Below are 24,573 nucleotides of genomic sequence, written 5' to 3' on the forward strand. Positions count from 1 at the left end.
TCTTTAAGCTTCAATGTTTGCTGCAAGTTCACCAAAAGTGTTGTAACTCCTCTTCAGACTTCCAGAGTTGCAAATAGGCTGCAAACTATTTTGCACAATGTCGGCCCTTTTTGTTGAGGCCTAAAAATGTAAACTTCTGCTTTTAAAAGTTATTTTTGCAGCAAGATGGTGTTTTAAACACTCCAATCATATTTTGATGATCCATTGTAAAAGCATTCTTAGTGGTCTTTTAATTATTATAATGTTATTTTTAGGCAAAATAAAAAAAAAAAACTGGATTGTTTTCTAGGACAGGAATTTATCAGAAATTAACCTCTGAGCGGGACCATCGGCGTGGAAGTAAGCCTCTGCTGATATCCCATCATTCCTTTGTTTATATACTCCTGCTAGCTAATGGTTCCTTACAACCTCAACCTTACATTATTGGTGCAACAAAAGCGGCAGCCAATATTGGAGCTATCCAGTCATACAGTTTGATCCAGATGTCGGCTCAGATGAGGAAAATAAGAACGTTAAAAGATCTATTTCTCTGCAAGTGGATGCATCAGAAAAGAATGGAGCAGAGAGAATTTGGTCTTCCAATTTCACTTGCTGCGTCACAAAAGAAAGCTTTTTTTTCAATGTTATTTTTTCATCTACTCTGATTTTGAATAAAGAAATACCCAGAGATGCAGTTTTGATCTTAAATTATCTTATATATGTCCTCCATCATGAGAAAAATGCTACAAGAGCATGTTAAAAATACAGAAAAATACAATTTTCATTGGAATGGGTCTTTAACCCAGGACTTCGTCTGCTGTTCTAAGAATAAGTTATCCCTCTGGAGTATTAGAAAAGGATGACTGATGACGTCAGAAAGAGAACATTGGTTGATGTGATTGTAACTGGTCTTGATGTGCATCAGTTGGCTGTCAGTCATCTATCCCTCAGCACACTGTCTGTGTGCGTGTTGTTCTCTGCCCTCCCAGTTAGTTTTCCATTTGCACAAAAGATCTAAAAACAACCCCCTCCATATCTTTCTTTCGCTCTGTTTTTGGACAGGAAGTTGTTCTGTTCTTTATTTTAAACACCAGCTTCCTGTTTCACACGTTTCTTAGATTGGGTTGCATGCTTCTCTAGTGTTTGCCCTCTTCCTCACTGAAAGCATTTCCCCTTTTTTATTCCCTAGTTTTCAGTAGGAGCTTTTTGAGTTAATATCCATTCAGACTCAGATCCTCCCATTGAAAAGCTGTAATTTTTCCTTTGATGTGCACCAAACCAGACTTAACATTAATGAGAGGAGAGCACCACTGCTGCTGTGGGCTGAGTTTGGGCCGACCAGGAGACGCATGCAGTAAAATCAACCAGCATTTGATCATTTGTTGTGTTACAAATAAATGAATCGGTGTGGGAATTGTTACGATTCTATCAATACTACTATTGTTATCGATCCGGTATCTTATCAGTATTCTTATCAATACTTTTCCAAGAAGACATATGAACTATGTACATGAAAACCTTTTATTTTAGAAGAAATTTAAATACTGTATATTAATTCAGTGTCCTTTGCAACACTAAAATAAAGTTATTTATAGATACTAACGTGTCTTTGTAATAATAACATACACTTTAAGGTAGTAACTTAAAAAACAGTGCAATTAAGAACCAAAATGCAAAATATATCAAGTAGCCTCCTCACTTAAAAAAAATCCCAAAAATAACTGGAAAAAAAAAATCACAATGTCGTATTTTTCATTAACTGTCAGATATTGGCCACACGTAATACATGAATATTGCTGCTTTTCCCGCATGCATTTTAAGTGCGTCCGTGGCTAAATGTTGTTGTTGGTCACACATATTTAAGGTTAAGATTAATGTTCCTGTAATTTCACACACCTACTGTAGGTGTGTGAAATTAGTTTTCTGTATTCGACCTATCCCCTGGGGGAGTGGTGAGCTGCAGACACAGCTGTGCTCAGGAACCATTTGGCGTATTAACCCATAGCTGGTGAACCATAACCATAATCCTAACTCAAACCATTTCTCTGGGTCTGTGTGGTCAAGAGAAGCACTTAGCACTAGCCCAAAGTATTTTGTCAATCTCCTGTTTTTACAGCACTGAAAGTCGTATTCATTTTGTCCGTTTTATTCAAATTTCATGCACTTATCTTTGATAAACAACACTTTAGTCATGTGCTCCACGTCTGTAACATGAGTATAGTATTGTTGAAACAATATCAGAGCTAGATGTCTCATGTGGACAGTCAACTGCTGCGCACCTTTTCGCTAGAATCTGGTACATTTCAGCACAATGTTTGAACAGGTGACTTGTGTTGCCGCACTCACAAGTGTTTTTGTTATGTTTGAGATAACTCTTACTGCCTGCATCTACTTTAGAAAAATACATCCACACTTTGGACCTTTTTGCTTGCATTTTTTTATTTATTTACTTGTTTGTGATCTTTTATTAGTTTTGTGTTGTTAAGTTGTGATATTGTTTAACGTAAATTAATTCACATTCAACAAGAATAGCTGCAGCCTATTCTCTTCTTTTTTCTAATCGCTGTACTTTATTTTGTATACTTTATGTAGTTTGAATTTGTCTTTTGATATCTGAAGTTGTCACAGAAAACCCTCGACATGCAACAAAGACATTCCACTTTTACGCTGCAGGAGCAGCCAATCCATCCAGAGAAGAGCTGATTAAACCTATTCAGACGGTGCCCTGTCATGTGACTTTTGGAGAAGAGAAATGAAAGCTATCAGCTTTAAATAAAAAAAATAAAAATCAAAATCATCTTGAAGAGAAGAATCTCTTTTTTCAACTTATACCAAAAATAGATCAGAACATTAAATCTTTAACAGAACAATGAATAAAGCAAGTAGGTGATGGCTTACTGCAAGACTGAAAGCATTATATCTAAGATTCAGAGTGGTGATGGGTCACATCTTTTTACCAATGAGCCCAGGTATATCCTGTGTTTAAGTCAGATAAATCCAAACCACTAATGACCTCTGATCAGAGTTTTTAGTATGTAACAAAGAGGCGTTGTGTCCCACAGTTCATAGGAAAAAAAAAGGAAATGCACCTAAAAAGTCTACATGGGCTCTTTTTTAATTATAATATGCTTTTGTGACATATTTTTCATGCTGGAGATTCAAAGCAAGTATTTGTAGTCTGATGTTCCACATCCATGTGTCTTTATTCTTAACTATCAATTTACTCAAACAGAAGCATAATTTAATAGAAATAAATTAATGCTGCACCCAAATCCATAATTAAACATTGACACTGTAGATTTGGGTCTGCAACCTGAGGCTCTGAAGCCGCATAAAACTCTTTTATTATGTTATTGTGGTTCTTTTGTTTAAAAAAGAAAAACAAAAAAATCAAACAATTTGACTTATAGTGTGTTTGTAGTTTTGGTTAATTAAGTCTTGTCATTTATGTCCCGATTGAAACATGTTTATTAAACTGTTGGAGTGGTTTATTACTAGAATATACTTAAAGCACGTATTTGTATCCTTGCTTCACAACGGTGTCTAGTTGCTGTTCAGAGGCTTAATTCTTAAAGTATTAATAGAATTTAATTTACATGTATAGATTTCCTTCCCCAAAAAGTGGACTCAACACTGATGTTGTCATGTTTGTATTCGATAGTCAAAAGGGGACACAGAATAAATGCACCAAAGTCATAATAATGAAAATTCAATGTTTAACTTTCCTACATTTTTAATTCAAGAAAATCTGCAGCAGCAGGAGGATCTGATTTGACACTGGATGTCTTTTATTTTGAAGGGAACTTGCATGTGCTGCTGTCCAAAGTCAAAGAAGTCAACATTTTTATAGAAAATCCTACCACTTTTATGATTTAATTATTGTAAATATTTAAAAGTTACATTTTGTAAATGAATGGGTGCAAAATATATATTTTTTTATTTTTCTAAATTGGTAAAGTGGAACTTTGTGGCTGTCACTGGGCATTGTCCTGTAAGAAGCTGGACGAAGTGGCTCTTTTAGTGTTAAAGGTGGCAGACTCCTGCCGTAGATTTTAAACCGTTGTTTGTGGCAATAAATGATATCATTTTTTACTAATTTAGTCAACAACTTTTTTTACATTGCCTTTTCTTTTTTTTTTTTTAATTGATGGTGCGTTCATTTACTATTTGTAATATTTAGAGGAAAAATAGTTTTTGCCCTGTGGGCAAACGTTTTCTTGGAAGATTAAATCTGTAATTATCTTTTTTTCCTCAGGTGTGGTCCCAGTTGCTGATAAATCCGTAGAGTTGTCAGTCCTCTGACTGACAGACCAGAACTTCACACGGACATGGAAAGTAGAGTAGTTGTGGGAATGGAGAACACCATCACTCCTCAAGGTGGGTTTTCCTCTTTTGGAGAACCAATTATTTGTTGCTACTTTTATGTATTTATTTTTTGTTGATCTTTAGATGTGTTCTAAAATGTCTGTGACATCCTTCGGTTAAAACACAGAGACCATTTCCGTTTCAGTTGCTGTCTTCCACAGAATTTTACCAGCTTTAGCCTTTCTCTTGAGTCTCAAACTAAACCGACAAGTCGGGAGACTTTTGTCAGTCTTTTCAAACTCAACTATACAACAGGTTTTATATCGAAATGAAAGTTTTTCTGTCCCACTTCAGTTTCAAAACCATGAATTGAATGTGGGGAGGTAATTCTGCTTACTTTAAAGCCATAAGCAAAAAGGTCATTTAATCCCTATTTAATCAGACAAGGAGTTCATATTTATGCACCTGTCGTGACCTTTTGACCTCACTTTCTGCTGTCTGTGTGTGCTTTAGAGAAATGACTTTCCAGCTTGACTGATGACATGACACAGCAGTGATGTTTCCATTTTTCCGCAGAGCCTGCAGTGAAACCACCCATCATGGCCCGTGACAGACGGCAGGCCTGGGCTCAGAGCAGAGACTCCACTGGACAACGATCAAAGTTGGAGCAACCTGACCGGCAGAAAGCGCCTCCCATCCAGAAGAACGGGCATACGGAGACGCCATCTGAACAACCAGGTCAGACTTGACTGAGCTGTTGGTCAAGCTTAGAGTTGAAGGATGGAACACTGGAATTTTACCAGGGGTTTCTTCTAACCGTTTAGCTGTGGTGACCTTATATGACACCATCTATTTCAACAGGTTTTGTGTTTCTCTGATTGTATTACGACTTCTGTTTTTTAACAATGTCATATGGTCAATCAAGGACCTCCTACAAATCAATTGTATTTATCACTATAAACATTATTATTAATATATATTAAAACATTTTCGCCTTTAGGGATTAGAGATCAACAAAGAATAGATCAAATAGCGATACATATTATGTCTTCACGTGAGACTACAAAAACACTGAGACCTACCTTTGTCTTCACTATGATGAAGCCGGACTCATATTTCTTTACCAAATAAAAGAGGAAACGTCATCTCTGTAGGTTGACATTTAGCCCAGTTGTTCTAGTATCTCACTTCACTCACAGCTCACTGGATACTGAACGTTTCCAACAAGGGTTATGTTGAAACCACAAGTGTGTGGACTATTTTTTTTCTGGATGCTATTTTTTTTAGTATTATGGATATACATAAGTATGGTTGGATTTTTATCTGACAGATTGGGTGGAATAACCGTCAAAACTATAAATGCAAATACATAGGGGACAAATCATTTCTGAAGTCACCCTTGCACAGGAAAGACTACAATGCAATAGGCACATGGCATCCAAAGACAAGCTGATTGTCGTCACTTGTGAAACAAAGTAAAGTGGGATGTTTGTTGAATTCTTTATTATTATAAATATGTTATAATATGATGAACAAATTTGAACTCTAACAAAATTAAATCATTCATTTAGAAGATTGAATGTTATGTTTAAAGGCCCACTCCGATTGTCTTTTGGGCTATTAAGAGTTCCCAGTGGTTTTTAAATTATGATTATGCCTTTTTGTGTCGTTTTCTAGAATATAGTTTCTGCAGAGCAGCAGTAGGTTTGTTAGGACTGTTGGCGCGAGTGAGCTTGCTTTCATTTCTCATTGCCCCTGGGGGTGTGAGGGGGCTGTACCCCCAACCTATCATTACAAGTGGATCAACAATGCAGAGCAATATCGGAGCCATTTAACAGTACAGTTTGCCTCTGAGTTGTGGGCGGGACCTTTGGCTTTGAATTTAATTGGAAATATTTGTAAAATTCATTGCTAACAAAAGTAAACATGCACACCAGTGCCACTACTTAGTGCAAAATTGTTGTAAACAACAGAACAAAAATTAAATAATTTAAGTAGATGCCAGACACATTGGTGCTCACGACAGCCAGTCTTGCGATACGTGCCCCCTATCTACCCCCAAAGGAACGTCTCAACAAAAGATGACGAATATAATGTTTTACAACCTCTTCAAACGAAAATAAAAGATCAATACTCGGTGAGAACCCATCGAGAATCAATCGCAGGACTAAATATCGCGATGTATCGCAATATCAATATTTTGTCACACCCCTAGTCTTTAGGGATTATATGATTGTGAAAATCACATTACAGTGAGAGACGATGTGGGTTGCTAATCTAATATCTAAAATGTTGCGTTATCTCAGGTAATATTTGGTGCCCACATTCTTTTGCATGTTTCATTTGTGGATGCGTGGGTTTACTCCAGGAACTCCGGCTTCCTCCCACAGCCTGAAAACATGTTTCATAGGGTAATTGGGGATTTTTAAGTTTCTCCCTGGGAACGATTCATAGCATTTGTGGTTGATTGGGTGTGTCTGAATTCTCCAAAGAAATTCCTCCCAACTCCTGCTTGTTTCTCTTCTTGACCCCACTGGGTCAAAGGAGAGGAGATAAGAGAGATAGATTCATGTGGAGATAGGAAAAGGAGAACTCAGCATTTGCAGATTTAATTTAACCTTTCTTTGAGCAATGCAAACGAGCCAACAGGTAAGATCCAATTGTTCAGAATACAATTTTCTTAAGCAGTATAACAACAACAAAAAACGTAATAAAAAATGTCAGCTTTTCTAACTATTTATCTCTAAATCATAATTTACTTAATGCCTTCCATATGCAAACACTTCGGTTGTGTTTGGATTTACGGATTTGAGATGTTCTTAACAAAGAAGCATATTTATTTTCTTCTGAGTCATTTCATTGAGTAGAGATCCTCCCTTTTTTTTGCTTTTTTTCTTCAGAAAAAAAAAAGGGGGTGGGGGGTGAGACTGACCTTAAGTCTACAAACGTGAGACTGTGATTAAGTGATGACTTATTCTGCTTTTGCCTGAAGACAGTTGGGATGGGCTCCAGAAACCCCTGTGACACAATGATCCCAATGGAAAATAGTGTAGGATAGGACTATTCACCTTTCTCTGACAAACATGAACCTTTTAACACTTTTCTCTCTTGTTTAAACTCTCAAAGTTCAAACCTTCATTGAAAAATAAGTCCAGGATTACAGCACGAAGACAAAGATCTGATTGTGATTAAAGATTTATGTAGATTTGGCAAGCATTTTGTGGCATTTTGCACAGAAGAAACAGCATGGAGAAGATTGATTGACATTGGTCTACAGCCAATCAGGATGAAGAACAAAGTGCGCTATGTAAAAAAAAAAAAAATGGACGAAACTGCAAGACTGCTGAACTGCGATATATCAAGGGACCACTGTATCTGATATAGTTATTGTTCAATGGCATTTTAGGATTTTTTTTTGTGTTGTCATGATATTTGTTTTTGTGGTCTCAAACTTCAAAACGTTTAAACTTACATTGACTGTATAATAGAATTGGACAGAACAGGTGTGATGTCACCAAAAAATGCCTTATTTTCAGCTAAATTAAGTGAATTTTGTTACCATTTTTCTGCGATGTGGACGTAACCATGTTGTAGCTAGATGAGAGTGAGTCAACATTTCTATGGCAACTATGAGTAAAGCTTCTTCAAAGTCCACACCCCTTCCAGTGAAATCTAGCTCGGGAGAGAGTCTGTCAAACTTTTGAGGATTGAGGCCAGCAGACACCACATGTCTTTTACTGAGGCATCTGATTGGTCAGTTTATAACTTGAATTACTTGCGATTAAAAAAATAAAGTGCTACCTGTTTGGAATGCGAGGGGGAGGGATCGCTAAATCCACTTCCCTTATACAGTCAATGGCCATTTCTATCAGTCTTCTTGAAGGTTTGTGTGACTTAACTTAGTGCTGAGATGGAGATTTTTAATTGACACAATTGTATGGAGATTGTATGTGTTTCACGACTACAAAGCTGACTTTTTATTAGAGTTAAACTAGCTTCTTAAGCATTTGAATTGTGATCTTTTTCGGCCAATAATGTAAAGATTTGTAGTTTTTCTCTTTCATTAATTATTTATCAGTTTGTGATATCTTTGGGGGAAAAAAATCTGAAAGATGTTATGCTAATAAAAAAAAAAGTGCACCTAGAAAATGTCATACTGAGTCATCAGCTGAGGTGACACAACACACTGTCTGAAGCTCGGCACCATCGTAATGTTTTTATAGCAGTTTGTAATCGTTGCGCAGCATCTCCTGGATTGTTGTTTTAACATGCTCATGTGTCTCTTTTTGTCAGGACAAGTTCCCAACAAGATTGCCACCTGGCTGAACGAATGGTACAGTATTGTTTTTGCAACTCAAAAATATGTCAGAAATGTGTTCATCGGAATTATGTTTGAAACGTTTTTGCATTGTTACAAGCTAAACTTAAATAAGGATAATTTACGTATTTATTTTGCAAGAAAGTATTGATTTAGGATAATAACAGTAGAAATAATATCAGGGGAGTTTCCAACCTCCAACCAAGTCTAGAATAATTGACTGAGTATCAACCAACTACTTGAATTTGTTTATTATTTTGGGGGATTTGATTTCCTGATTTCTTCATTGACATTTGTTTTTGGAATATTCTATTTCCGGTTGACGTTAGACATTTTTGGATATGCAGCACGGACAACATAAAAGAACAAATGTAGATCCGGGCAGCAGACCTTCGTCTTCAGACAGGCCACTGAGTTGTGCAGGCAAAGTAAAACAAGGAAACAAACAGAGAAGGAAGGGAGCTGATGAAAGAAAGAGAAAAAGAAAGCAGAGTAAACACAGGAGGGGTTCCTCCTGGTATATCAACACTGTTATCACACACACTGAGTTTTGACTGCTGTCACTCGTGCACACCATAAATGCCCTACAGTTTTTATGTGGTATTAAATAATCTTGATTACAGCTGTGGGGTAAAAGCCTGAGGCCAACATGGCTGTCTGTAGAAAGTGGCAGGACTCACAGGCGCTAAAGCTGTGTATCATTACACAAATTATACAACCATTTGTTTGTGTTAAATCGTGGCCTGAAGTTTGTCCTATGATAAGACCTGTTGGTTGTATAACAGCTCTGTGTTTCCAGAGACGGGCTGCAGAAAATAGCCCAGACCTCCTTCCATCTGCTGGCATGATCTGCCAACTTGTTGACAAAAGAGCCAGAATGCGTTTGAAACCCAGAAGCCTTTTTATTTTTTTATGTCTTTTAGGAGGCTGGCTTTTGCTTATTTTGCTTAACTAGAAGTTCAAGTTCATTCAGACAGGAAAAACAAGTACAAACAAGTGTATTTACTCAACTTCACCTTATAGTTCAACAAACTTTTATGTTAATATATAATAATATTTTTTTAGGTTTTTTATTCTGTTATTTGTTATTTTCTTATATCTGAAATATTCCTAAAAACTTCTGACTAAATCTCAAAAATGTTAACTTTTGATAGGATACCTTTTCTGATTAAAATGTACTTTGTTTGATCATTTCACCACTTTCCTGAAGATGGAAAACAGCCTCAGCTACACCTTAATGTCACTTGGTCAGCAACAGTTTGACTAATTTAGTTTGTTTATAAGTTAGGAGTGAGTCCCGCTATGCTACACATTTTTAAAATAAATAATATGTTTTGATTTTTCATTATTTTGACATAAGTTTGCAAGTTTTAAAGATGCTAGTGTATGATGTTTCATTTTCCTTAATTTACTAGCAATAATTGTAAACAAATGAAGACTCCTGTTCGAATGTTGAACGATTCCCTCTTTAATAAAATAAAATTTACAACAAATTATTTGTACCAGCAAACTGGAAATTTAAATACTACTATTTGACTTATGATTAAAAGACTCTGGGTGAATATTTTCACTATTCGAGAGGATAAAACTGTGACTGTCTGATGACAAAAATAAATACATTATAGCCACAAAATATCTTATACGTAGCACCTTGAAATAATTCAATTGTACCTAAGAAATACTTTTTTTTTTTTTAATCTTCAAAATACTTAAATTGTACCCCAAAATACTAATTCTGTGGCCACGAAGTGCCAATAATGTTGGTAATAAAGCTATTAAATACGCACCCATGCTGGTAAATCAACGTCTCATGGAAAGAATGATTTTTTTCAGAATTAATTTGCAGCCTAAAATAAAAACCATACCATCTATTTTGTGGTTACAACTTTTGTATATGTCATCAGACGGGCTATGAAGAAAACATCTAATGATCATTCTTGAGCTAATTCTTTAGCTAATTAAATGTGGAATTTTCCTTGTTTTGCTGTTGTCTGCTCTTAATTAGTTAAGCTGACGTCATTGGTCGGAGAGTCATTGTGTCGTCATATGTTCAAAGGTCAGGCATACGTAACTGACGTGATCTTCATTCCCTTTCCTCAGCACCTCCAATGGAGCGTCTCTGGATGATCAGACTGCCTCTCCAAGCAGAGGTAAAAGTTTTTTCTGTTTGTGGTATTTATAATAATGATACAAGTTGCAGTCGAAACGCATATAAAATCCAATTTTATATAAATATTTATCCTAAAACCTTTCTTCTTCTTTATGAGCGTGCTTACACGGAACTTGCTATTGCTTGCCTCGTTGATAGTTTTTAATTATAAGAATCCTTTTTTTGTTTTATGTATGACAATAGAAAAAACAAACCTAAACTCTCTTGCTTTGCTACATAAATGATTAAAAACTGTTATTCGAGCTGAATTGAATTTATAAATCTTACTGTGTGTTTGTGTGTTACTGTTGAATTTTCTCTGCTTGAGCTTTATGTGTGTACTCGGAGTGTAATCTGTATGAGCATTTGTGTATCCGTGTGAACAGGAGCATTAAAAAACGGCTGCAGCTTTGAAGATGACCTTTCACTGGGAGCTGAAGGTCAGTTCAAAAGAAAAACTTTCACAATATAAATAAGATAAGGACTTGCTGGTCATTGTGACTAATATCCTCCCATTTTGTAATTTGTTTTTGACTTAAGTGCAATTATGAGTTACAGCTTTTTTTGACATTTAAGGAAACGCTGACATCTTTAGCATTTAGAAACTCCTGGCACAAATACCTCATAGTCTCAATTTTTTGTTTATTTTTACATTATTTTCTGTTAACACTTAAGTTAATTGCATAAAATATTTGGTAATCTGATTTTTGATCATCATACGTACACATTTTCTTTTAGACAGAGCTAATAGTTTTAGCTCAAAATTGGAACAGTATTTGAAAAATAATTTAAATATGTTAATTTATTTAACTAGCAAATACTTTGTCACTCCTAAAAGGAATATTTTCTCATTTATTTTCAAAGAATCCATTTGGTTTCATCACAAAAATTCACTGTTAAGATTTAAAGTGTTTTGTTTTTCAGACAAAAAACAGTTTCTTGTAAGAAATGGTAAATAAAAAGGATTTAAAGTTTCATATATATATAAAAAAACTAAATAAATAAGGAGTGAACACAGGCATTTGAAAATGAGCCAATAAATAGCATCAGTTTTTGGGAATGCAATGCATGGCCTCATAATATTTGGAAATTTCATGAGAAAATGATTGAATTTTGTGTTGCAGTTGATGCTAAATTATTTTTTGGGCAAAATGTTGCTTTAAAAAATTTCTTTAAATAATTTTATTGAGTTAAATATACTTTTATGTGTAGAATTTGAGTCAAAGTACATCTTTGGGATACAAAGGAATGCTAGCATTGGTCCATGCTAACTCATAGAGACGTTCATGACGTTCCAGTATGGAAAATGGAGCAACATTTGGATCGGTGCGTGTCTGCCAGGATTAGGTCTGTAAAATAACTAAACAGATATTCAAACAAATCGAGTCAACATTTCATGATCCTCTGCTCATCAGTTTTACATAAAGTCAACATTTGAGGAGGTGTGGAAATATAGTTCATGCATGGCTGATCATTCTGTGAGCAAATGTGTGCTTGTGTCTTCTTTTTTAAAATCTGCTGCAAATACACTTATTCTGAGGAGTAAATGTGGTAAAGTTTGAACAACAAAGTTTAAATCTGTATGTCATCATTGAGTCATCCGGGTGTTTAACTGAGTTGATGATGCAAAAGTAGACAAAACTTGTTGGCTCTAATCTTTAATGATGACACAACAATGTTTGGATTCCAGTTTTTATTTATTTTTGTCAGTTTTAACCCATTTCAATGACCAAAGTGGGTTTTTTTTCTTTAACAGGAGTTCAAACACTTTTGTCCATGTGTATCGTTAACTGGTGATTGGAGTTTATTTTGTTTGCCTTGAAACATTTTGTGCTGGAACACTGGCCTTGGTTATCTAAAAAGAACACAGAGTGCTTTTTGAACAGTTTATTTCTTTTTTTATTGAAGAAAAGTCCAGGGATGCATCACAAGCACTCTTAAAATGGTCAGTTTTAATATTTGACATGAAACACTCAAACTTAAATATCTTAACAACAAATAATATGACAAGTTTTTAAAGTTTTGTGACAAATTTTCTGAAACTTATCAAAACAAAGGTGTGTTTTTTTCAGAATAAAAAAAGTGTCAAAATAAACTAAAATAAGAATAAATATTTAAAAACTTTATTTCAAATATGACTGAATGAGCTGTCAGATTACATTTTGCGTTTTTACAATCATACCATTTATTAAAAATATAAATATATTATCCCTTTAATGCAAAAATAGTGTGCATGTTACCTGCTTAAAGACCCACTCCCATGAATATTGTGTATTTTGGTGTTTTTAACATGTTCTTGTTGCATTTTTCTACATTTATAAAGAAAATTAAGTTTAAATTAGGGTTTCTGGGTATTTTGTTATTCAAATTGTTGTGAATGAGGAGCAGACGAAAAATTGTCATTGGGAAAAAGCGTGTAGTAGGGATGTAGAAGCTACAATCTGCAGGCCACCAGCTTCCTGCTCAGCTCCATTCTGATGGATCCTCTTGTAGACGACTAGATCCATGTACGTCTTTGTTTTCCTCGTCTGAGCTGGAATCTTGCTTAAAACTGTTCAACTGGATAACTCCAATATTACTCACCATTTTTGTTGCGCCGGTAATGTTACTTTGGCGTTCTGAGAGTCTATAGGGAGAGAGAGTGTAAACAAAGGGATGATGGGAAAGGAATACATGCTCACTTCGCGTTAACAGTTCCGCCCACAACTCAAGAGGTGAATTTTTAGTGAACTACTGTCACTCGGCAGACACTATGTCCTAGAAAACAGCACAGATTTTTTTTTTATTTTGGCTAAAAATGGCATAATCATGATTAAAAGACCACTGAGTAAACAGATAAAATGTATGACTTTAAGAAAAGCTGTTTTTCAGCCTCTTTGTCTTTGATTATGTCAAATATTTCTGTTCAGACAAATTATTATTCAAAAGAAAAAGCAGATTTTCTCTGTAATTTTATAACTTTTTTTAAAAGTCAAATGTAAATAGATTCCAAGTGACTATAATGACTTTAAATGTTACCAGGAAATAGGTCAGGGACAGATTAAAGTCTTGAAAGTGAATAATTTAATCTCAGATAAGTAAATCTGATTTGTCCTCTGACACTTAACTGTCTTCTTTCATGCAGAGAAGAAAGGATTGTGGATCTCAAAACAAATCTGTAGAAACAATTTGGTAACCGACTGGTGGTGGCCAGGACAGGTCTCAACAGGTTCCTAAAATGAAAATAAAAGCGTTGTCACTCCTCCCTCTGGGGACAACTTCAAATTCTTTACAAATTAAAGTTCTCAGTTATTTAATGTTGTTTCATTTAGCCACAAAACTGGTTACACTTTTAACATGTAAAATTAAATTACCTTAATTCTTTAACTGCTTTGTTGTCAGCTTGGCATAAAAGCTCCCCTGTGAGACGTTTGACTAAAAAATTGAAAGAAAAAGTCTTTTTGAGATGGATTTAATTTTATCATTAGATTACTGTGAAGTCAGATCTAAACTTGTGAAACGATTTTTTTTATAATCCATGTCTACAACAAAAAATATGTTTGTTTGTTTATGAAAAAGTTACCTGCAGCAAATAATGCAAACTTCTAGAGAAACATCTTAGGACTGCACTCTCTTGCTGTAGGAACTTTATGCAGCATTGGGACATCTTTGTGTGTGTTATTCAATAGTTTCGAATAGTTTGAGCACTAGTTCATAGTCTTCATTGCTTAGATTCAGTCTGTAATATCAGTTACACACATACATGTAGGAGAAATCTGACAAAATAAATGTGTAATGAAGTCCTCCCTTGAGCCAGATACTACTGCTGTTGTTGTTGCAGAGTCGAGATTTTATCAGATACAGAGAGCAATGCTTTGATGGTCTCTGCTGGTTAACGTGTTCTCCTAAACATGCTTTGGGAGCAACTTCAGACCTGTTTGGTTGTTAACATTTAAGGAAGTTTATGGGGTATCTTACTGTATAGAGTGCTATCAACCAGAAGCAGAATGTCCTTTAAAGTCATTACTTGAACAACAAAAAAATGCGATGTTCACCAAGTGTTCAAAATAATCAGGGTTAAAATAAATGTTAAGTATAAATTGTAAAGTCTAAAAAATGTGTGAAGTCAAAATAGGTACATCAATTGCACTTTTCTGAACCAGATATTGAACATTTAGAATGATCTTTTTTTATTAAATTTATTATTTTTTGTTTAGTAGGGAGAAAAATGGTCCATCAGTCTGTTTGTGCAAGTGAACAGGAGACATAGCTGTGGTTAAAGTACAAAAATGACTATCACTTGTCTGTTTCTTTTACATTCTCTTTGAATCTAAAGACACGAAATCTGTTCAAAGTACGCCTACAACAACTTTTAAAACTTTCTTTAAACATTCCCAGTGAGGTTTTAATTAGGAAGTTTTTAACAAAACTTCCACATCCTAAATGTCTAAAAAAGCTAATTTTCACTGTTGATATGAAGCCTTCTTTTCCAAAAATTCCTCTGTGTGGGTGTGGTTTATGGGGCTGAGCTGTGTAACCCCTCCCATTATCCCCCCAGACATGCCAGCGAGACATAGACTATGATAAGCCCATAAAAAATAAAAAAATACAATAAAATGTGACCATTTAGGCTGCATTGCAGCAGCAGCAACACTAGCTGGAGCTCATAACTGATTTAATGCTAGCACATTGTTGCTGATTGTTGAATTCACTTGAACAAGAAATCAAGTGAAATGCCAGAATACAGAAAGGGTCTCATCGCGTGTTGTTTTCTAAATGCGTGCAGCCAGTGGTGACGTATTTAGATGCAGACTAAGGGTTACGTTCAGGAGAGCAGTTATGGTGTCCGGTTAAACCACCCGGTGGATCATCAGTGGAGCTGCTATTGCAGTTCGGAGCTCCTTATAGCAGCTCGGCGCTCCTCAGTGTGTTGGATCAAACACGGACAACATATTTGTGACAGCTAATGGGACTTTACTTTTCAGTTTAATTTTAAATACGTGAGGCTAACCTAAAAAAAGTCCCATCTTGGACGCAATTAAAATATGAATGGACAATACATCCCCAGGCTTTGCTGCATGATGGGGAGCCAACATGATTTTCAATCACAAAATAATTAAAGCTAACATCAGTTTGGCCTTTCACTGAAGTACAATCCTTTATGACAGTAGTGAGATGTTATCTTCTCTTCTCCAACCCCTACAGCTACATCAATGTTAGCTAGCTATTGTGACGTATGTAAGTTTCAGGAATTCAAACAGAGTTTTTCTCGGGGACTTTGAGTGACAGCGACTTAAAAGAAGAAATACTCGGAAATGATTTCTTATTATATTTTTTCTCTTTCAGAAGAAAAATGCCACACATAATTGTTAACTCAAAAACATGATTTTCATTGGAGGGGGACTTTAAGAATTTTCTAAGAAGCAAGTCAAATATCTAACATAGGTTTTTTGGTCCAAAGTGAGAAATTATTTTTAGAATTTTTTTGTTTTGGTTGAAAAAGCAATTTAAAATAGAAAATTAAATTGCTTCAAAATGGTATTATTTAAGACATTTTTTTTCATTGAAGTAGTTGCATTTTTTTCACTGTCATCCATACTAAAATAAGCTTTTTTAAGTTTAATTTTGTTTGTTTTCTTGTGCAGCAAATCATCTTCAGAACAAAAATAACACGGTTCATTCTAGGTAAGTTCACTGTAACATTCCAGCTGCTCTCACTTTCCTATGCATGTAAGTGAATGTTTTGTGCTTGTGTGCAGTTTTGATGTGGCAAATCACAAAAGGAATCAGTACAAAACAAAGGGGAGCATGAACTCTACGGGATCAGGGAAGAGCAGCACAGTTTCCAGGTTAGCACACTCTGTTCGTCATAAATAAGACTTGGAAATCTCTGCAGGATCAGAAGACTCGGACAAAGTCGTCATTTAATTGCTGTTGCCTTTTTTAGCTTAGCAAATATAAAGTTAACTTCTTGGGAGGTCACAGCTCACTTCTAAAAGTAGTCTTACATGCAACTGCTCCATGTTCTGTACTTTTTACCACAGAATATATTTTTAAAACATACAAACAAAAACTATTGCCATTTGAGCTGTGGTAATTAAGACCAGAACTTTATACTAAAAGGTCTTTTTTATTCTTTGCTAATTATGTTTTTTGTGAGCAGTAAGCGGAAAAGTCAAAGTTGATCATATGTTTAGTGCGTCAAAAATTCACCTTTGAGCCCAAACGAAAGAACTGATAAAATAATAATCTGGATCTAAACTCAGATTGTCCTCTTCAGGAAATGTGGTTCACGAGAATTAGAAGAAGCCATGCCAAATTGAATTCATTTGTTCCAGAATTTAGTCTCCCCACAATTTAGTTTTCCCATCAACCTTAAATTAGTTTAAGAATTAACCACGGCTTGAAAATAAAACAATTTTTATACAATTATTGGCACAGCAGTGGGGGTGACTTTAATTAGAACTATCAGGAGTTACAACTTCACTTTAGCTTTGTTGGAAAAGCTACAATAAAGAGTCTGTTGTTGGATCACATTTATGTACCTTCGTTATTCATCAATATAATTGAAATCCTAAGAATTTTTGATGTCTCATTGATAGATAGGTTAGCATGAGATAACATCAGTTTATCTGATGCCTTCTTTATAAACTCCCGTTATTTGGTCTAAAGTGAACCAACTTTGACTTTTTGACCTCTCTAATCGTAAAGCAGCATTTCTGCAGGTCAGAATCCTTCAGGCTGCACTTCTGAGCTGACGTATTGACAGACTGATGGACTGCTCACTATCAGATTTGCTGAATGGCTTTGGCTTCCTCACTGAATAACAAGAGTGTTTACAGTGGAAAGCTACACAGAATGTCAACTTACTAACCCTTAGCCTTTTTCACTCACTTATTGATTTTATGATGTCTTTGTACAGCATCTCAGAGTTACTGGAACTTTATGAAGAAGACCCTATAATTACCCTCCTAAATCTGGGATTTGGTCAAGAAGAACCCGACCTGTCTATGAGGGTTCCCTCCAGGTTCCTCAGCAGCACTTCCTCAGCACGAGGCATCGACACGAAGGTGCATTAAAGTCAACGTCTTGTTCTTTGGAAAATCACATGTTTGTTCAACTTAATCAGATCTTTTAAAAAGCTTTTTAGGATTGCAGATCTTTGTTGGTAAATGTAGCAATTAAGAGATTGACAAGTGAAAATGAAACTGACTGAACTATGTCACCATTTCCTTGTTTGTTTCATAGAAATATTCATGCATTCCAAATACAAAATAGCTTCACCATCAAACACAAAAAAGACTATTTTATTTTAATTTTATTGGGAAAAGTATCATATCAGTTGTTAAACCCATCAAATGATATTTAAATTGCATTTCTTACATTTGAACACATGATTAACCTTTTTTGGCTAAGCTCCAAATGACATTTTTCTTCAGTGTTCAGGTTGAGCAGGGGACTTGCACATAGTTTAAGATGCTTCTTTAATTTGGTTTCATAATTCAGGAATTATTATAGCAAACCTTTGATACATTTGTCCACAGATTTTTATTTTTCAGAGGGTGGAGAGGCTTATATTTGCTGAGAAAGAGAAGTTCTGTATGCTATTTTGCAGATGATGTGCTCATTTATGCTCAGCTGAGCAGAGATTGATGGCAGACATCCTTCTTTAATCCTATGAGTTTTGGGGTGTATTCAGTCTGGAAACTTTTGGTCCGCTTAAAGTGAACTAGAGTTTATTATCCCCGATAATCCAGAACAAATCTTCAGTTTAAAAACACCCAAACGGACCCTGGTCTGGGACCACTTTGGGCCCTCGAAGGAGGGTAGAAAGCACTATACAAATATACGCCATTTACCATTTAAAAAGTGTTCTACCTGACCTTGATACAGACATTCAAAATTGATGAGTAAAATATAAAGTTTTAATAACTGAACTATCCCGACAAGCATTGCAAAGTGCAGGACTTCCATTTTTCTTTTTCTCATTGCTTTGCCCCGCCCCCGTAATTCCTGGCCAATGACTGAAGAGATCTTTAGTCACATGGTTTTGTTTACTAACTTTGGTTCGAAGCAGGAAAGGCCGATTGACGACAGTCTGAATACAAACCAAACGCAAGGTTCAAGATTTGATCCGCACCACATGATTTTTCTAGTCTGAATACACACTTAGAAAAAGGTGGATTTCACCTTTTGGTTAGTATTGAATTACTGTAGAGGAATTTAATTATTTCTGCTCCTGTTTAACAAAAATGGGAATATATTTATTTCGGAATGGTGTGAAGTCCATCCTTAGAAGCTGATTTATACATCTCTATACTAATTTTTAATAGAGAATTAGCTTTTTTTGTGTGACAAGAAAAGAAAACGTTTTCACAATTTGTAAATCTAGTTACCTTGGCCATTTGAGTCCATAAAAATAAAAATGACATAATAGAGGACGTTACACAGATTATAAACCCCAACTTCTCCACTATTTGTACTAAGTGGGCATAAATGCCCAATTCCAAACGTTTAAAAGTCTTTTAGGATTACAGGTCTTTGTTAACAAATGCTATGATTAAGAGATTGACTACTGAAAAGGAAAACTATGCTAAAACCGTGCCAACATTTCCTTGTTTGCCTTTAATTTCACACAGACGTTCAGGCATTCCAGCTGTAAAATGTCTTAAAGTTCTACCACAAAAACAGACTTTAGTTATTTTTTATTCTTCATTCCTCTGTGAAACTTCTTAACAGCTGTTAAATCCATTGCATTAGAACATGCTTCCTAAAGCAGGATGGTTTTAATGCTGACGTTAACCTTTTTAGACCCAAGTTTAACAGACACATTTTTGTAAACAATATATATACATTTTAATTATTGCAAATTACAAAGTTTTGGCACCATGGGGAAAAAACGCTTCATATTTGGGTTTTTTTTTTTTTTTTTTTAGAGTAATTGACCTTTACAGGTATTGTGTTTGCCCAACTACTTCCACATTGTTCATCTAAAAATAATCTCACCACCTTCTTGCAGTAAAGCCTGTTATTCAACTGGAACAGTTTGCAGATTTTTCTTTGCACGAGACTAGTTTTCATGACAGTTAAATATAAAATGTACCTCTTTTGTGGCTCAGTATGGAGAGAAGCACTTATTTTCCACTTCTGTGTCAGACCTTTAAAAGTCTTTTTTTCAGATCTTTCCTGATTAATGCAGCCCACCCACCTCTATTAACATATCTTTGGGATCTTGTTTTGTTCTCTTTATGTTTGTCTTCTCCTGCTGAAACTTTGAGTGCTGTGAAAGGCCCCCATAAATAAAATGTATTATTACTATTAAACATTAAGAAGTCTCTCAAGGGCTGTGAGAGCTGTTTTATACACAGGGACTGGTTATAATCAAACATGACAGCAAAGAAAAAAATCATATTTTACACCCTAAGCAGACAAAACACTTAAGAGGATTGTAAAGGATTATTTTAATTATTTTGTATTTTCTAGCAATAAATGAATTCTGTATTGAAAATTAAAATATGTTAAGTAAAACAAATAAATCTTTATTAAGAATTTTCTTTTTTTAATTTCATTTTCACAGGTCTACCTGGCCGCACAGCAGCAGCGAATGGAAATGGAGAACCCTAACTACGCTCTTACAAGTATGTATTTATTTTAATATATATTTTTGTGTCGCAGGAGCCGGCTGCTGACCGAGTTAAAGTTAGTAAAAAGTATTTAGAGGTTTGCATCCTTAGGAAGTGAGGCGTAGTGTGCCTGCTCTGTTCCCAGTGCTTTTGTGGTGCGTTTTGTGGGGTCCTTCAGCTTTTTAGCTGTTCTGCCAACTGCCTGTACAACATTGCCAACAAGAACAAAGATCTGTTTGTCCCAGAAAAACACACAATCACTCATGCAGACACACTTGCATATGCAGCTCTGCTCTCTTAACATCCTGGCCTCTTTTTGCTAATTGAGGATGCAGACACGCTCAAACTTGTGTAGCTGATTGTTTTTGTCTTGACACTTTTAAAGTTTTAGTGATGTAACAAGCTTACCCAACTAACCTTTTTGTGTGAGATCATAAATCCTTGTCCAGCTTAAAGTACAGTACTCTAAACCAGCGGTCCCCAACTTTTTTCAATATTTTTACAGACTGGACTGTACGAGGCTAAAGTGTGAGCCATTTTTTTTTTTTCCGTTTCTTTATTCTCTGTAAAATATCTGAGCTGGTTTAAACTTTACTCTTGATTTTGTGTCTTAACCAATAAATGTGATATAGATTTTCCTTGAACTAATAACTGTCAAAGTTGATGATAAAAAAAAAATCCAACACCAACTTCAGCCTCGTCCAACTTTTAAAATGCAGCAAACTAATCCAGATAAAAAACAAATAATTGCAATAAAAGTCAATTAAAATTGTATTCTCTAAATATGAGAGACGCAAATCCAGTAACTTTATTAGCAGCATCCTTGTAACTAACAGTCGGTTGCTGAATACTCTGCATTATTATTATTATTATGGTGTGTGGGAACAACTCCATAAATCCATTTTGGAGTAAACACTCCTGTTTTTTGTCCGTTAAATGCAGCTTTCTTTTATTTTGAAGTCATAGGCTTTGGATATTTTTTTCTGTGAAAAAAAACTATCTAAATATTTGTTTTTTGTTAACTTTGCTAACTTGGTAGTTTTAATTTAGCGGTAGGCGCAGCCGCGTCTTGAAAGGAGCGGATGGATTTTCAATACGTGATCGTGCGACTTGACATGTGTCAAGAATTAGTCAGATGTGTTGGGGGAAAGCCAGGGGTTTTTCAAAATAAAACATCCTTCAAAATAAGATTATAGAGAAAACTGAAAAAAAAAGTAGATTGTGCTTTTTTTTTTTTTTTTTCTTTTTGCGGCCCGGTACCAACTGTCCCACAGACTGGTGCCGGTCCGCGGCCCAGGGCTTGAGTACCACTGCTTTAAACTTCAAATGCGTCAGGACTTCCATTACTAAGTACCTAATTGACCTGCTTGACTCATCCCTCGAAACTTAGTTCTATCATTGGATGAAAATGTCCCATTCCATAAATTGTTAGTCTGAAATGATTTTGATTATGCTTTACTTTTTTATGTTAAGAATGACCTCTAAATTTTAAATGGCCAGTGAATGTAGGACAACTTTTGCTGCATCAAACAAAATCTTCTGTTTTTTTTTTCTTGATCCATCCTTTTTCTGCCTGCAATGTTTGGAGAGAATTTTCCATATTTTCAGTGGTATAAAACATTTAAGCTAAGAACCTAAGGTACATATTTTCGAGTATTCTTTTGTATTCTTTTATTTCTTGCTGTCTTATACCACAGTCCACAAAAGTTATCTTTAGTTTGAGCTTTTTGTCTCCATTGAACGCAGCTGAAGGTTTTTCCTTGTCACATTTGTTTTACAAGTATATCTTCACTTGTTCTCTTCATTATTTTGGGACGTTAAAAGTTTTACATGAAAATAAATTAATCCAATTGGATTAGTCAGAAAAACAGATTTTTTTTGTTAGTTTTCACTTGTTTTAGATGTAAAAATTTGTTTTACATTAGCTCCAAAGATGCTCTAAGTGCTTTAAACTTGTAGTGATTTTTATTTTTTTAACTCAGCACAGTGTATACTACTGTAGGTTAATACTTTTCCTCTCAAAACAGCATTTTTTTTCCCATACCAACTGTAATTTATAGCCACATTTTTTTTCCCTTAAGGAACTTTAGGTAGAAAAAGCTCATACATATGTACAATATTAACCCTGCTGTTGTAGTGAGTTTAAAAATGGAGCAGTTCTAATATAATATCATATTCCTGTAATTTTTGATCGTCTTACATTTCTAGCACTACAAGAATGGTTTAAAGTTTCAGAATAAATCTAAACCTGCTAACGGCTTGCACCTGCATTATTAACATTGCCAGTAATTTAATGTTGCATGTTGACCAAAGTTTGTATGCTTTGTACGCTCCAAATAACATTTAGTGACGTAATTGTAACTGAGCCGTAACTTCAATTGTAACTTCAGAATACCTCAAGATACTTTTCTAAATTAATTAATGTTTTGCCCTTTTTTGGATTTATAGCTGACATAAAAAAGTTTGCAGCAACATCCGTTTGTAATGCATTGCGCCTTGGCCAGAAAAAGGTGGATTGTCACCTTTTGGTTAAGATTGAATTACTGTGGAGGAGTTTGTTTAAGACTGGCAGATCAGGTGAATTAGAGCAGTGTTTGCTGTTATACATAAGAGCAGAAGCTCTGAGTAATACTTCTGAAAAGCTTCTGTGATGATTCTTTTGAAGAGACTTATGAAGTTATCCATTTTCAGATGTTAAACTTTAAGGCTTCAAATGAAAGTTTGATTGAGAAACGATCAACAAATTCTAATTATAATGGGTATTTCTCATAGCGGACTTAATTTGTTTATGATCAGCTCATTTATAAATTATTTAGCATATTATGGTTTAATTGCACAACACTTTAAGGGGTTTTGAGATTTAAAAGATTGGAAACCTTGGGCCATTAAAATTTTGAAAATAGGAAAGAAGAGCGGACACTATAGCGAATAAAACCCTGACTTCTTGTGTTTTTAAGATAAATGGGCACAAATACCTAATCTGGAGGTGGCTGTAGAGCTGTGGATTTAGCAGCTACATATCAGCTTCTTAGTCAGGGGCTCCATTCTCAGGCTTGGCTGTTTTTGTGTCCTTGGGCAAGACGCCTTCAGTTGTAAGAAAAAAGTACTGCTTTGGATAAAATTATCTGCTAAATAAATTTAATATACAATGACACACAAAAAAACCCATATAATGTGAGTGGAGCTGTTATGGCGTTCTGCGGTTTAGGACCTGAATGCAACACATTTCTCGTACGGCACTGTCTAAGGCGTCCCAGTTGATCTAATAAAGGTTTGATTTAAAAACTGTCTTCAGAGACGGAGCTGTTCCTTGAATATTAAGACCTGTTTGTGGCTGCTGGAAGCTTTCCTCTTTTTCAGGACATTCTAGTGTTCTTCCACTGGTTCCCTGGAACCCAGACACGTGTGTGTCTGTGTGTGCGAGTGTTGTTGTTCCTTATGTAAGATCTATTCTCACCATTTTAAAAGAAAAAAAAGCCCTCCTGGGATGTGAAAAAGGAAAAAAAAAGAGTGGTTATGTGTCGTTTTGGCTTATCCCTCTCTTCCTGTTATAGGATCCTCCGTATGAGCAATAATGCTGTGTCAGCAGTCAGCCGGAAACACGCCAGTGCAGCAATAACATCATCAGCTGGCTGCTGTTTTAAGATTTGCGTCAGAATTTGCATCTTTTACTTTAGCTCCTTTTCTCTGCTTTTTTAAATCTTTATTAACAAGTAGAAATAAACTGACTTAGTGATTCCACCTTTCTGGACAAATTCTTCCATATGCAGTCCTGTATTAAAGTCATCTTTATGTCCCAGCAACATTTTAGAAATCAACTGTACATTTTATTTAGTTATCCTGAATATTGTTATTAAAATATCATTTTTTTTATTTTCTTTGTAATCAAGGAAACGGTAACGCAAAAATTATTTAATTTAAAGAGAATGAGAAAAAAATCTACCTCTATTTTATCTTGATTTTTTTAAATCTTTTTGTTCTATCAGCTGTTTAAAGACCCACTTTAATGAAAATCTCTGGCTCTAAACTGTATAGCAAATAACTCTGATGTTGTTAACTGTTTTTGTTTAACTGCTAATGTTGGGTTGGGGCTGTAAGCTAGCAGGAGTGCATAAACAGAGGGATGATGGGATCTGGAGGCGGGCACACTCCATGACAACAGTTCCGCCCACAATTTAGAGGCAAATTTCTGATGCACTACTGCTGCTCTGCAGAAACTA

The 24,573-nt window shown here is 35.2% G+C and overlaps 1 protein-coding gene across 3 annotated transcripts in view; it reads left to right on the forward strand.

Moving 5' to 3' along the window:
• Positions 1–24,573, forward strand: part of itprid2 (ITPR interacting domain containing 2) — a 44,475-nt gene that overhangs the window by 9,082 nt on the left and 10,820 nt on the right. For 2 of the 3 annotated variants that reach the window (XM_036209612.1, XM_024286754.2), the window contains exons 2-10: positions 4,235–4,356; positions 4,861–5,022; positions 8,578–8,617; positions 10,703–10,752; positions 11,138–11,191; positions 16,376–16,415; positions 16,490–16,579; positions 17,653–17,800; positions 20,308–20,368. In XM_036209612.1, coding sequence (XP_036065505.1) covers positions 4,308–4,356; positions 4,861–5,022; positions 8,578–8,617; positions 10,703–10,752; positions 11,138–11,191; positions 16,376–16,415; positions 16,490–16,579; positions 17,653–17,800; positions 20,308–20,368 — 694 coding nt within the window. In that variant the 5' untranslated portion in view covers positions 4,235–4,307. Of the gene's footprint in view, positions 1–2,976; positions 4,357–4,860; positions 5,023–8,577; positions 8,618–10,702; positions 10,753–11,137; positions 11,192–16,375; positions 16,416–16,489; positions 16,580–17,652; positions 17,801–20,307; positions 20,369–24,573 lie in introns of those variants that run through there. The other variant, XM_036209613.1, reaches the window with a different exon arrangement.

Source organism: Oryzias melastigma, linkage group LG21, assembly GCF_002922805.2.
Source record: "Oryzias melastigma strain HK-1 linkage group LG21, ASM292280v2, whole genome shotgun sequence".
In the NCBI taxonomy this organism is placed as follows: domain Eukaryota; kingdom Metazoa; phylum Chordata; class Actinopteri; order Beloniformes; family Adrianichthyidae; genus Oryzias; species Oryzias melastigma.